Source organism: Bubalus kerabau, chromosome 1 (assembly GCF_029407905.1).
Source record: "Bubalus kerabau isolate K-KA32 ecotype Philippines breed swamp buffalo chromosome 1, PCC_UOA_SB_1v2, whole genome shotgun sequence".
In the NCBI taxonomy this organism is placed as follows: Eukaryota; Metazoa; Chordata; class Mammalia; order Artiodactyla; family Bovidae; genus Bubalus; species Bubalus kerabau.
This window is the reverse complement of record NC_073624.1, coordinates 21,636,327-21,651,976: the sequence shown is the minus strand read 5'-3', so window position 1 is coordinate 21,651,976 and position 15,650 is coordinate 21,636,327. Positions and strand designations below refer to the sequence as shown.

Here is a 15,650-nt window from a genome sequence, read left to right as displayed (position 1 = left end):
TGGAGCCCAAGGATTGATAATGTTAACCCCTGTGATGCCACCCTGGCTCATCACCATCAGACAATCAGAGAAATGAGAGGATCACACACCCTGAGAGGCTCACACACCCTCACTCCCCTCCCCCAGCATGCCTTTAAAAATGCTTTATTGAAACCCATTGAGGAGTTAGAGTTTTTGAGCACTAGCTGTCCTGAACTCCTTGTCTGGTACCTGCAGAAAAACTTCTTTCCTCGGTGAAATTAAAACAACTGTGTACTTTCTCCCCTTACACTGCAGCTCCCCAGGAAACATGTAAAAAACATCACTGTATCTTATGTATGGTATCAGGTATAGGGTTTCATGGTGGTTTAGTCGCTAAGTCGTGTCTGACTCTTAGGACCCCATGGACTGTAGCTGACGAGGCTCCTCTGTCCATGGGATTCTCCAGGCAAGAATACTGGAGTGGGTTGCCATTTCCTTCTCCAGAGGATCTCATTTCAAGAATTGAACCCTGTCTCCTGCATTGCTGGCAGATTCTTTACTAACTGAGGCTTTCCTGGTGCTCAGATGGCATAGAATTTACCTGCAATACGGGATACCTGGGTTGGGAAGATACCCTGAAGGAGGGAATGGCTACCCACTCCAGTATTTTGGCCTAGAGAATTCCATGGACAGAGGAGCGTGGCAGGCTACAGTCCATAGGGTTGCAAAGAGTCAGACACGACTGAGTGACTTTCACTTCACTTCACATTAGGGTTTCATAAGAAAGTAAACAGGACGATAAAGTTTAGGAATTACAAAATTCACAGTTTAAAAAAGAGATTTTTGTGTTAAAGAGTTATTTTCTCATACTTCCTCTTTCATCATTTGTGCTCAAAAGTGAAAGCGTTAGTCACTCAGTCATGTCCAGCTCTCTGTGACCTTATGGACTGCAGCCTGCCAGGCTCCTCTGTCCATGGAGTTCTCCAGGCAAGAATACTGAAGTGGGTAGCCATTCACTTCTCCAGGGGATCTACCTGGCTCAGAGATTGAACCTGGGTCTCCTGCATTGCAGGTAGATTCTTTACCCTCTGAGCCACCAGGAAAGCAATTTTTGCTTGAGCCATCTTAAATTTCAAAGGATTACCCAACTGCTATACATGTTCTCTTCTCTTTTGCAGTTCCCTTCAACTGAAACATTTCTCCCTTCAAACTCAATGCCTTACTTTTTTGTTTAGCCAATGTATACTCAAGTCTTCAGTCTGTACATTTATTTGACATTTCCTTGGGAAAATCTCCCTGAGTTAGATATCACATTAAGTTCTCTCATAATAACTTACTCCACTGCCTTTTGTAATTTGTATATAAAGTTTGTGATTTTATATACCCAGTAAACGTTTCAGTTTTCTATTAAGTTGCTCAAATGAAGGAATCACATCTCTTCATTATCATACACTCAGAACACACTATGAAGCCCAGTAACACAAAGATATTAAACTTCAAAAACATGTTCTAATTGGTAAGTGAATAACCATATCAATGATATGGACTATTACTTTTTAATGACTTTCCTAAGAATCAGGAGTGGTTACAGCAATGTGAAATTGAGGAACTTTACATTCACAGACTCTGTGACTAACCCAGAAATGCCATGAGTCAACACTAACATTTATTTGCTGCCTTAATTTCAAACTAACTTTCAAATGAGATCATTTAATCATGGATTCTGTGACCAATTTGAGAACAAATTTACTTTGTCTCTCAATCAAAAAGCTCATCTTAAAATAAAAGTAATAATAACAGCTTCATTATGTAGTTGGACCAATTACTTGAGACACATTTACATCTTTTTTCAATGTTTCTGGATCATGGCAAGTGATAATAAACTGTAGCTTTTTGTTATCACACCATGATAATAATGATAATTATGAGCTCTGTCAACTGTTTGGGAATTCCAATAAAATGAAATTTATTAAGGTTTACTTCCTTTTCTCTTTGACAACAAAATCTTGAAATGATGTAAAAAGGATAAACTTGAAAGTTCTTATGTACTTCTGTCTTTAATAATGCAGGTTGATAGAGACTAGCTGATGCTGAGAAAAATTAGAACAGCAGGATCCAAACAAACAAAATTTTTTTAAAACATTGGAAAGTTTTCAAGGTAAATGAAGAAACAGGAAAGATTCAAAGACGTAAAAAAAATAATTTGGGAGTTACTCTTCTCCTAGCAGTATCTTGGTGAAGAGTCACCTGCTCAGAATCCGGGCAGAAGGCCATGGCCAGCAGACACTGTCCTAGTTGAGATAAAAATTGCTGTCAATTCACTTGAAAAAATCCTGAAGACAAAAGAGGGCCAAAGATATTTAGCTTAATATTTTTCCTTCAAGCTACTTGCCAAATTACTAAACTTCACAGGGAAAGAGGCTAACAAGAAAAATGTGAAAAGCAGAGTAGCGTTTTGAGAGTCATGAAGCATTGAGGAGAAAAAATTCAATCTCCAACAAGGAAAGGAGCTTTAGTAATAATCCAGGCTCTCAGAATTTCTAGAGGTCAGGCCATGGTTGCTAGGATAAATAAGAAGTGGTGGAATGGTAGAAAACAACAAAATATTAATTGATTACAAAGATAAAAGAGAAACTTTACAATGAAGTCTGATAAAATGAAAGTGAAAGTCGCTCAGTCATGTCTGACTTTGGTGTTCCCATGGACAGTAGCCTGCCAGGCTCCTCTGTCCGTGGAATTCTCCAGGCAAGAGTACTTGAGTGGGTTGCCATTAATAGGCACCATATTAGCCATGTGAACAAAGTAAGCACCATAACAATGGAACAAAAAACTTCATCCTCTGAAAGAATGAACAAAGCTTCACTGCATTATTGCTCTGCTATTCCTGCCAAGGAGACATAACTTGAATATAACTATGAGAAATAATCAAACAAATTTAAATTGAAGAACATTTTACAGGATATCCAGCTTCTAATATTTAAAAGCATCAGCTTATGAATGTCAAAGGTTAAGGAAGTCTTCTAGATGTTGAGAGATTAGACAAAGTAATTAAATGCAGAAAATATTTCTGATCTGGATATTTAACTCAAAAGAACAGTATTTGACAATTGGCAAATGTTATAGAGACTTAGAGATGGTAGTACTGTGTAAGTATTAATTTGTTGATTGATAATTGTACTTTAATTAAGTAGGTTATATATTTTGTAGGAAATACATATTAAAATATCCAATGATACTTGAAATTTTATAATGAAATTCATCAAATTGGCAACTAATTCTCAAAAGGTTTGGGGAAAAAGTAAGTTTTTTCCACTGTACATATAGGATTCTTATAAGTTTGTGATAGTTTCTAAATTTAGATAAAAATTGCATAAAGTCGGCAGCAAACCAAAAACATTAACACTTTTTTACCCAGAATATCCAGTTTTAAAGTTTATATCATAGAAATAAAAATGCTACCATTTAAACAGATATTCAGAATACTGCATCATAGTTTATAGAAGCAAAAATCTGAAAAAAAAAAGTTAAAGTTAATGTTCATCAATAAAGGAGTGTAAAATATAAAGCCATGTGCATGTATGCTAAGTCGCTTCAGTTGTATCTGACTCTGTGCTACCCTATGGACCACAGCCTGCCAGTCTCCTCTGTCCATGGGATTCTCCAGACAAGAACACTGAAGTGGGTTGCCATGCCCTCCTCTAGGGGATCTTCCAGACCCAGAGATTGAACCTGTGTCTCTTACATCTTCTCTTACATTGGCACATAGGTTCTTTACCACTAGTGCCACCTGGGAAGCCCCATAGGAAGTCACACTATGATGTAACTCAGAACTATATGAAATTTGCATAGCATATTGTTAACAATTAAAAAAAAGCAAAATAACAGAAAAGCAGACATAATTTACTCACATTTGTTGTAAAAGAAAAGATGAATTACATCATGAATATAAATGTATGGGTTCACTTTGGATTATATTATCACACAAAGAATCAGAGGGTATATTTTAGACTGTTAACATGAGTTACTCTGTGACTAGGACCCATGAACATGACTGAGGGAAAATAGAGAAGCCAGGGGGTGTTTAATTGCAATTTTAAATTCTTATTCCTAAAGATTCATGTTAGATCGAAACTTTGATCCTTGATAACTCACTGTCACTTTTAAAATTTTAATATTGGCAAATCCATTTGAAAACACTGCTGCAAGTTTCAGAGTAAATTCCGTTTTCTTTGACGGCAGCACAGCTATTTTCTTGAGCTGGTCCTTTTATGAAAAATCTGAAAAGGAGAAGATAAAGATATTATTCATCATCATTGCTGAAGACATCCATTCTGTTCTCAGTTAAAAACCTCCCTTAATTAAAAGATAATTCAAATATTTAAGGCATTTTCAAATACTTAGAGTCATGAAACATTTCAATATCTCTGTAATTTAGTATTACTGTCTGTGATAGAGAATTCCAAAGTCTGTTTGTAAATGACAGAGCTAAGAAGATATCTATGCTCACATTTCTATCCTAGTCTTCTTTTCATTGTTCCATGTCATCCATTTAGATTAAAAACTGGGAGTAAGTCACATGAGTAGCTCATTAAATCTTCCTTGGTTTTTCATATCCATTTGTACAATAGTGATACGAATATTTACCTCATTATGTTGTTACAGAGGTTAAATGACTAGATGTTTGTAAAGAACTTAGTACACAAACTGACCCGCTTGCATTGGTGGTTCAGTGGTAGAACTCTCACCTGCCACAAACTGATCCATGTAAGCCCTAAATAAATTATACACTTATTGTAATACTTATCCATAAAGTGATGTGTTGAATACAATAATGAAGTTATATATAAAATATTGTACTGTTACTGATTTATTCTGTTAAGAATTTATTTAAACTTAGAAAAAAGGTTTAAGAAGGGGTCACAAAAAAGATATACATGATTTTCAAGGCTTCCAGAATAATAGCAGAAAAGTAAGTGTTGGATTTTCATATTGGAAAATACACCTACATTTGAATTTATATATGTTTACGCTTGAATTTTGTATTGAATGTTTTTGAATAAAAATCCCTAGGCATAGTCCAGAGTTAAAACTCAATCCTAAAGGTAGTGTTTAGTGGATTTGGCATGAGGAAGAAACCTAAGTTAGCATCTTCATAAGTAGCCAAGCAGGTCATGTCCAGTGATACAACTTAGATCTCACCCATAATTTTATTCTCCATTCCAAATAATGTCTTCAGTTGACTTCCTTAGATTTATTAATTTAGTGCAGTGAGATAGAAAATGTGTGTGTCATTCAGTCGTGTTCGACTCTTTGCAACCACATGGACTGCAGCTCACCAGGCTCCTCTGTCCATGGAATTCTCCAGGCAAGAATACTGGAGTAGGTTGCTATTCTCTTCTCCAGAGATAGAAAATAAGTAATATTTATTACTTCACTCCTTTATTACTTAAGTAATAACTTATTAAGTATTAACTGAGTAAGTAATAACTGATTACTTAATAACTTAAGTAATTACTTAATAACTTAATAAGTAATAACTTAATTACTTAATAACTTAAGTAATAACTGATTCAATATAAGTAATTACTTATTACTTAAGTAATAAGGACAATAACACAATAGTATTCATTAACCAATAGTATTGGTTACCATAGTGAATGTTTCTTTTCACTGCTGTAATAAATTGTCAAAAATGTGGTGACTTAAAGCAGCACAAATTTTTATCTTACAGTTCTAGATATCAGAAGCTCAAAGCTGGTCTTGCTGCTGTTGCTGCTGCTGCTGCTAAGTTGCTTCAGTCGTGTCCGACTCTCTGCGACCCCATAGATGGCAGCCCACCAGGCTGCCCCGTCCCTGGGATTCTCCAGGCAAGAACACTGGAGTGGGTTGCCATTTCCTTCTCCAGTGCATGAAAGTGAAAAGTGAAAGTGAAGTCGCTCAGTCATGTCTTACTCTTAGCGACCCCATGGACCGCAGCCTACCAGGCTCCTCTGTCCTTGGGATTTTCCAGGCAAGAGTACTGGAGTGGGGTACCATTGCCTTCTCCAAAGCTGGTCTTAAAGAACTACAATTAAGTGTCTTTGGGGTTGTCTGCTGCAGGCACTGGGGAAAAACTTGCTCATTGCCTTTTGCAGGTACTAGAGGTTGCCTGCACTCCTTGGCTATCAGACAACTTGGACCTCTGCATTTATCTTCAAATCTCCTCTGAGCCTGCCTCTACTTTCTCCCTCTCATAAGGACTTGTGATTACATTGGGCCCACCTGAATAATCCAGCATAACACTTCTATCTCAAGATTATTAATTTAATCACACTCATGAACTCTCTTTTAGACTTAAGGTAACATTCACAGAATTTGGGGATTAGAACATTTAGGGGCACCATTACTTTGCCTACCAACATAGGGATAATATTTGAGTTTGCTGGTCCTACTATAGTATAATATAATTTTATAAATTAATACAAGTGCGCAAAAGCATTCATAAAATTTTCAAAATCTCAATAATCTCCTGCAGCCACTGAGAGCATTTAGGATTATTTTGTTCTGTCTTGTATTTTTTATTTGTTTTTTTAGCATTGTGATGATCTTACAATATAAAAAAAAATCATGTAGAGCTTTTTTTTTAATTACTAAAAATGACTAAAAGAATCATTGATACCAGGGAAGGAACCAAGGGGGAAAAGGGAGAGGATGACATTGGGAGATTGGGACTGACATACATACACTATTGATACCATGTATAAAATGTATAAAAAAGGTAGCTAATGAGAACCTACTGTATAGCTCCAGGAACTCTACTCAGGGTTCTGAAGTGACTTAAATGGGAAGGAACTCCAAAAACAAGGATGTACAGCTGATTCACTTAGGTGTACAGTAGAAACTAACACACTATGGTAAAGTAACTATAGTCCAATAAAATTAATTTTAAAAATAAAAATTAAAAAAGTATTGAGAACTTTGAAAGCAGAAGACTACATTGTTTCAATGTACCTTTCCCTTATAAAGTGTGAGTAGTTTTTAAAATCAGTAAGTGAACAATCACTATTGTTTTCAAGTCCTTTTGCTTTAAAAACCAAGCCAAAATTTGTCATTACTCCAGCCAACATTCATTTTCATCCTTTCAAATTCTTTAGTACCAAGAACTATTTGAGTTCATTTTGATATGTTTATAGATGCTTTAAGGAGATAAATTCTCTGATAGACAAGAGATCATACTGCCTTTTGGGAAAGACTCACATCTTTGAATCCAAAGGAGAATCATCCACCCAGGTCCATGTTCTTTTCAGGGAAGTAAAGTTAAGCCCAATCCACACATAGTTTGATTGTTTTAGAGTTTTCTGTATAAAAGCCTAAAAAGTGGGTGATGAGTAATTAAATGAACAGGATAGCTTAATGATTTAGACATACTAAGTAAGATTTTAGAATTCTACTGGACAACTCACACTCTACATGAAGGCTTTTATCCTAGTCAATCATCTTATTTACACATACATTATATATCATATGGACTTCCCTGGTGGCTCAGCTGGTAAAGAATCCTCCTGCAATGTAGGAGACCTGGGTTTGATCCCTAGGTTGGGAAGATCCCCTGGAGAAGGGGACAGGCTACCCACTCCAGTATTTTGGCCTAGAAAATTTCATGGGCTGTATAGTTCATGGAGTTGCAAAGAGTCGGACACAACCGAGCAGATTTCTCTATATATTATGTACCAAGACATAGAATTGAAAGTGAAAGTGGCTCAGTTGTGTTTGACTGTTTGCGACCCCATGTAGCCCACCAGGCTCCTCTGCCCATGGAATTTTCCAGGCAAAGATACTGGAGTGGGTACCTGCCCCTTCTCCAGGGGATCTTCCCAACCCAGCAATCGAACCACGGTCTCCTGCATTGCAGGAGGATTCTTTATCAGCTGAGCTGCCACTACTTGTAAATTAAACATCAATATTCAGACCACAATTACGCCAAGTCAAGGGAAGCACTGGATTCCAGCTCAGAATTTAAAAGGGCACCAAAAGTTCAGTAGCCAAGATAAAAGATAATTTAATGAAAAGGTGGGAAGAAATTTGAGATAAGCCATTTTAACTGCAAAGCAGCAAGTATCATAAGCTTGATACTAAACCACTTACCAGTTCAAGTTGGTTCTGAATAATTAGTAGATGAGATTTTTCCCCCAAACAATACTTATAACTGTCACTCCAATTTTTCATCTCATTAGAGAACCAATAGCACTTTTCTTGATACTTCAGCCATTCTGATGAGCACATTCCTACAAATTGACAGTGAAAATACTTGCATATTGTATGAAAAAGAGTAGAGCTATGATAAAATCACAACAAAGTGTTCAGACTCAGACAAGGTATCCAAAATACAAATGAGAGTCCATGAAAATTAAGAAAACTGATTTATTTTTAAAATATTTCTTTTATATTTTTGTCTGTGTCAGCTCTTCATTGCAGCATGCAAGCTTCTCTCTAGTTGTAGCAGGCAAGCTCAGTAGTTACAGCATGCTGGACTAGTGGCCCTGGGCATCTGGGATCCTAGTTCCTCAACCAAGGATCTAAACCAAGTCACCTGCATTGGAACTTAGATTCCTAACCACTGAACCATCAAGGGAGGTCCCAAGAAAATTAATTTAGTAAGATGAAGCAAAACCTGTGTGTGTGTGCTAAGTCACTTCAGTTGTGTCTGACTGTTTGCCACCCTATGGACTGAAACCAACCAGGCTCCTCTGTCCATGGGATTCTTCAGGCAAGAATACTGGAGTGGGTGGTCACGCCCTCCTCCAGGAGATCTTCCCCATCCAGGGATAGAACCTGCATCTCTTATGTCTCCTGCGTTGTCGGTAGATTTTTACCACTATTGCCACGTGGGAAGTCTGAAGCAAAACCTAGACAGATATAAAGGGATTTTTTTTCATGTCATAACCTAATATGATTACTAAAATAACATGTACCAGTCAAGATATACATAGCATTAACGCTATGAGAGATTAACTATTATCTATACCATTTGCCGGAGAAGGCAATGGCACCCCACTCCCATACTCTTGCATGGAAAATCCCATGGATGGAGGAGCCTGGTAGGCTGCAGTCCATGGGGTCGCTAAGAGTCGGACACGACTGAACGACTGCACTTTCACTTTTCACTTTCATGCATTGGGGAAGGAAATGGCAACCCATTCCAGTGTTCTTGCCTGGAGAATCCCAGGGACGGTGGAGCCTGGTGGGCTGCCGTCTATGGGATCACACAGAGTCGGACACGACTGAAGTGACTTAGCAGTAGCAGCAGCATACCATTTGCTTAGCATTTATCCACGTAATGTTTTAGAAATCTTTCTCATTGCTTTATGTGTGTAAATTGTTTTTAATATCTCCTTTTTGATATTAAGTAACATTGAGATGAATAACAATTTTTTATCCTCTTTATAATTGCAGGTCCTTTGATTTTCTTAAATTTAAATTAAGGCATTCTCAAATTGAAACTGAGACTTTCAGAATAACAATGAAGAAAAATGTAGTATAATATAAAAATATAAGCACGGATCAACATAACTGTTCAAACTTCTGGCCTTTACAATCTCTTTATTTTCTGAGACAAAATTTATGTAACATAAAATTCACAACGCTAGCCATTTTAATGTACAAAAGCCATGGGTTTTAGAACATCCAAAAGATGTGCAAGCATGATGCACACCTATCTAACTCCAAAATAGTTTTCTCACCCCAAAATGAAAAGAGGAGTGTGGGATTTCTCTTTAGGGTGATGAAAATGTTTTGGAAGTAGATAGACATGATAGTTGCACATTTGAATGTCATAACACCATTGATGTTTAATTTTAAATAATTATATTTGTTAACATTACCTCAATAAGAAAATTAACAGGAAATTAATTTCTTATAGTTAATTATGCAGTATTTAGACTGACTTTAATGAATGCTTAATGGTGTCTATTTGATCCATGTTTACCCATCAAAGCTTTCTTACTTCTGAAAAAGTTTCATTACATAAGGGGAAATTAGATAGCCAGAGTATAAAAAAGTGGTAAAATTATAATATTTCAATTGGATGAGGACTTGTGCATGTAAACAGACAAGTAATCTGAAAGAAAAGAGTGTTAATAAGTAAATATAATACATATGACATTTTATATAGGATAAGGAAACTGTAAACTAGTGGATTTCAGAAAAATTCTTTGCAAGTAGTTATAGAATAAATCAACTGTACCTTTTTCACATATCAAACTATCAAATAAAAGTCAAAGGTTCAAAGAATAAGTGTTAAAAACTTAAACTAAAAGAAAAATTGAAAATAGGAAGAACAGTTTCCCAAAATTCTGGATGGTTGGAAGTTCTAACTTTAAAATCATAACAGATAGCCTGTTAGATATAATTACTTTTATCCATTTTGTATTTGAAAAAAGGATAAATGAGACAAAAAAATAGTTATTTACATCATTCCTTATGATCACAATTAATTTTCATGTTTATATATTTCAATATGATTTTAAATTCCTAGAGGGAAGGGCCTTTTTATGTTGTTTTACAGCTGTTCTTCCACAACAACAACAACAAAAAAATTAAGAATATGTGAATCAAGTTTTGAGTAAAAAGTAGATTTATATCAAATCTTCATTAATTTAGTCTACTGCATACCTCTTCAATGGGATTTTTTTTCAAACTTAGAAAATCCAAATGATTAAAAGTGATAGAGGCCAAAGCCTTGAGAGATACCTTTATGACCTGTAGCTCTAGAAACACAGTGTCCTGCATCTTTCTTATGTATATTGCCTCTTGTGTCACTATTGACTTCCAAGTATCCAATATCATCATGCTGGGTGATGTTTGAATTATACTCTTTTAGGCATTTTGGCAGCACTTCCTGAGAAACTTGAAAAGAGGATTATTTTAAGGTTGGGAAAACATCTTCTCTAGGCAATGTCTCAGAGACAAATTCTTCAGAACAATTCAGATGGTTGGAACAAGAAATAACTGAAGGGATAATGATAAATTTTCTTTTAAAACATGTTTGTGTTTAATGAAAAGTGAATTAAAGTATTACACAATGAATTCATGTATAGCACATGTATTTGCTTAGGATCTATTCTGTGCCAGGCATTGTCCTAAGAACTTGTCATACAATAATAAATAAAGCAAAGTTCTAGTTCTAGGGGTTATGCATGCTCTTTCCATGCTTTCTTTTTTTTTTTTTTCCATGCATTTTTTTTTTAGTGCACCAACAGGTGCATTTTCATTCCTTTTTTATTTAATTATTGGAATATGGTTGCTTTACAAATGTTGTGTTAGCTTCTGTTGTACAGCATAGTGAATTAGCTATATATATACATATATTCTCTCTCTCTTGAGCCTCTCCACAGCCATCCCACCCCTCTAGGTCATCACAGAGCACCGAGCTGAGCTCCCTGTGCTGTACAGCAGCTTCCCACTAGCAATCTATTTTACACATGGTCATGAACATATGCCAGTGCTACTCTCTCAATTCGCCACACCCTCTCTTCCCACTCTGTGTTCACAAGTCCATTCTCTACATCTGCATCTCTATTCCTGCTCTGCAAATAGGTTCATCAGTACCATTTTTCTAGATTTCATATATATATATATATATACATTAATATACAATATTTGTTTTTCTCTTTCTGACTTACTTCAGTCTATATGTTGTATTTAGCCCAGTCTACCCTAAATTTTTTTTAATGTTTTTTCCACTAAAATATGGGATTTCTCACCATGACTGTTCCTTTTTTTTTTTTTTTCTGAAGGATATGTAGCAATGTTTGGAGTCTAAAGATCGTTCAGCAAATATTTGGACAAAACCAAGAGTAAACTGAATTCAACCTTAAATAATAATGTATAATTTTTTAAGAAAAATAATGTAATTCAATCTATTCACAGGTATCTAAGAAATCCTGAAGTATGATTTCAAATACATTACATACACACACACTTACATACAATTTTCTCCCAGTAAACTGTATGCCACTTGAGGACAAGATATGTACCTGATTCAAATAATTAATCAATATGTTACTGTGGGGCATAATATATTGCTTTATACATAGTTAAATCATTAAATCTTTAAATTTAATCTCATTAAATCTTTGTTAGTGTAAAGAATAATGAATGAATATGAAAAGAGTAATGAGAAACAAGTAAACATTTTTCATAGTTTTATTTAATTAAGATCATCTAACTTACCTAACAGACTCAGGGTGATCAAAGTCAAAACCAGAATGCCATTTAGTCCTCCAGATATCCCCAATAAGATTTTATATCGGTGTGACATCACAGAACAGTCTAACAGATTAATCACATAAATTAGCTTGGAAAGTACATTCCTGTGAATTGATGGCAGTTGTAATAACAAGGTTGTACACAATATAGATTTTGAATATCATAGAATATTAGGCAATAGCAACATAAAATCTAAGGAAACAGAAAAATACATATTTATCTTATTCAGCAATGATACTACTTCAGATGATCAGAATGGTCGGAAGAGAAAAGCTACCTTTGAAGTTGCCAATCCCGGTCCAGAAAGAGTGTAATAAATCACACAGAACAGTATCTCAGGGAAATCAGTGCACACCTTTTCTCTTATAGTAATATTAACAAAAATAGTAAAATAAGTTTTATCAGAGTTCAACTAAGGAATATTTTACATTTCCCAGATTGCTTTTGGATATTTTGATATAGTACTAATGATAGTCAATAAATTTCAACACATGTAATAAAATGCCATTATATTAAAAATCAAACAAATGATTATCAGAAAATGTTAGGATAAAGAGTGTGGAAGCCTATTCAAATTCAACTCAGACTTAATTATTTCTCCTAAGTATCATGGGATAACTTTCAAAATATGAATTTAAGGCATGTTAAATTCAGCATTATGAAGAAACTAACATTTTCATTACCCTGAGAAGTGGTATAATTTAACTTAGAAGCTTAGAACACAAGCACTTTACCATCAAAAATAAGTGTATTTTAAAAAAGCAAAACCAAATGAATTTTAAGAGTGTTCACACAAAAATCTTAAACATATTAGTAGTAGTCAAAACATACCATGATCATGTTGAATTTTCTAGCAATACAAGAGCTGTTCAATATTAAGAAATCCATTCATCTCACATTCATAGAGCTTGGGGAAAATATATCATCATCTTACAGAAGTAAAAAAACAAATGACAATATCCACCACTTTATGCTAAAAATTAAAGATGAAATTGATGGGCACTTTTTCAAGAGAACAGTTCTTTGCCTAATGAAGCTAATATCATCCTTAACAGAGACACATCACCAAAATAAAAAGCAAACAAACAAAAAATCAGTATATCATGAATACAGACTTAAACACTTGGAAATTCAGCCATGAGTGCTTTGAAGGCTAAATGTCAGAGATAAATATTCCTTAAGTTGATTGATAAATTAGGAAGCATTTAATATACCATAAAACTACATCTCTTTTTTTTTTTTATTTTGTTGTTTATAATGAAAGTGTCTGCAAAATGTATTATAAAATTATTCGGAAGAAGAAACAAGTGAGAACAGTTAGGTAAACACTGAAAAAGATGGAAATATAAAATTGTTGATTAGATTAAAATGTCATATGTCTAATTCCCAACTTTACAAAATGTTACCAAAGTTTACTAAATACCAGCAAAACACATTAGTAAATAATGATTATTAGCATGTGCCACTTAAATTACTAGGAATTGCAAATTTATTATTTTACACTTTCCTGACCTCTTTTTCTGTGCTAAGACACATTTTGGTTTACAGATGCCATCTACAAACTGAATGTGAGAAACGTTTTCACGGAAGAGCCCCTACATTTTGTGGTCTTTCATGTTAATATCTCTATTGTCCAAACAAGTTTTTTCACCTGATGAAAACATATTTTAAAACTTTTGACATGCTGAATTAAAAGTTGATATTTTAAAATGTCATTATTTTATAAATGGTAAAAAGGTGAATGACTGGCACCAAAGATTCATTCACTTTTTAATTATTAATTTTAACTAGATGTGTATATTTCCTAGGTATATCCTTAATAATATGAGGCAAAATATTACTTCAAAGCAAATAGCTGTTAATCCCATATTGATAAAGAGAAAGAGAGAAAAGATAGACGCAGAGACAGACAATGGGAAATATCACAAAAATGAAACAGTCCAAGAAGGGAAAAAAAAAAAAAAACAGAATAATGGAAACTTCTATCCACATTAATATTCATATGGATATTATTGTTCAATCTCCAAGGCACATCCAACTCATTGCAACCCCATGGAGTGCACCATGCCAGGCTTGCCTGTCTCACGCCATCTCCCAGAATTTGCTTAACTTCATGTCAATGGCAGGGCTCATAGATTTATGAAGTTTCTCAAACCCCTTCACCATGACAAGGCAGTGATCCAAGAAAGGGCATATGAATATCAACTCATAGTAAATCCTCACGCATATGAATCCACAACAATAAAAAAAAAAACAAAACCTGAATTTCATACCTTGACATTTAAATTGAAATGTTCGGATAGAACTCCTTTTCTTCAACTGTGTATTCAAGGTCATGTATGTTTCTTCATCTTGCATCTTCAAATGTGGGTAGATGCGTATGTAAAATTTTATGTTTTGTTTTTTTAAATATGCAATAAGAGAAGAATAATAAACCCACTGCTAATCAGAAACTGGCCTCAAATGGTCCACTCAAGGTACATACAACAGGTTCACAGTTTCATCCACTGGTCGAAAACCTCAAAGGAAATGCTATTTTTAATTTCCGAGCAAAGATAACACACAATTTCTCAACTGTCCACCACACATTGAACTTAATACAATGTTATATTTTTTTCTTTTAAAACTTCCTCCTGATAAATTTGTAAGGTCAGGGAAATGAAAATTGTACCCTTCTTCAGTTCAGTTCATTCGCTCAGTCGTGTCCGACTCTGCGACCCCATGAATCACAGCATGCCAGGCCTCCCTTTTCATCACCATCTCCCGGAGTTCACTCAGACTCACGTCCATCGAGTCAGTGATGCCATCCAGCCATCTCATCCTCGGTCGTCCCCTTCTCCTCCTGCCCTCAATCTCTCCCAGCATCAGAGTCTTTTCCAATGAGTCAACTCTTCACATGAGGTGGCCAAAGTACTGGAGTTTCAGCTTCAGCATCATTCCCTCCAAAGAAATCCCAGGGCTGATCTCCTTCAGAATAGACTGGTTAGATCTCCTTGCAGTCCAAGGGACTCTCAAGAGTCCTCTCCAACACCACAGTTCAAAAGCATCAATTCTTCGGTGCTCAGCCTTCTTCACAGTCCAACTCTCACATCCATACATGACCACTGGAAAAACCATAGCCTTGCCTAAACAGACCTTTGTTGGCAAAGTAATGTCTCTGCTTTTGAATATTCTATCTAGGTTGGTCATAAATTTCCTTCCAAGGAGTAAGCATCTTTTAATTTCATGGCTGCAGTCAACATCTGCAGTGATGTTGGAGTCCAAAAAAATAAAGTCTGACACTGTTTCCACTGTTTCCCCATCTATTTCCCATGAAGTGATAGGACCGGATGCCATGATCTTCATTTTCTGAATGCTGAGCTTTAAGCCAACTTTTTCACTCTCCACTTTCACTTTCATCAAGAGGCTTTTTAGTTCCTCTTCACTTTCTGCCATAAGGGTGG

At 35.3% G+C, this 15,650-nt stretch overlaps 1 protein-coding gene across 2 annotated transcripts; it reads right to left on the bottom strand.

Moving 5' to 3' along the window:
• Positions 1-4,129: 4,129 nt before the first annotated feature.
• KLRF1 (killer cell lectin like receptor F1) lies at positions 4,130-14,565 on the bottom strand. Of its 2 annotated transcripts, XM_055566107.1 has the most exons (6): positions 14,481-14,565; positions 12,172-12,270; positions 10,690-10,845; positions 8,086-8,225; positions 7,198-7,310; positions 4,130-4,238 (listed from the first exon to the last, which is right to left on the bottom strand). In XM_055566107.1, the coding sequence occupies exons 1-6, from the start codon at positions 14,563-14,565 to the stop codon at positions 4,130-4,132; spliced, it is 702 nt and encodes a 233-aa protein (XP_055422082.1). The 2 variants fall into 2 exon arrangements, with proteins under 2 accessions (XP_055422082.1, XP_055422083.1); XM_055566108.1 differs by lacking the exon at positions 10,690-10,845.
• Positions 14,566-15,650: the final 1,085 nt, after the last annotated feature.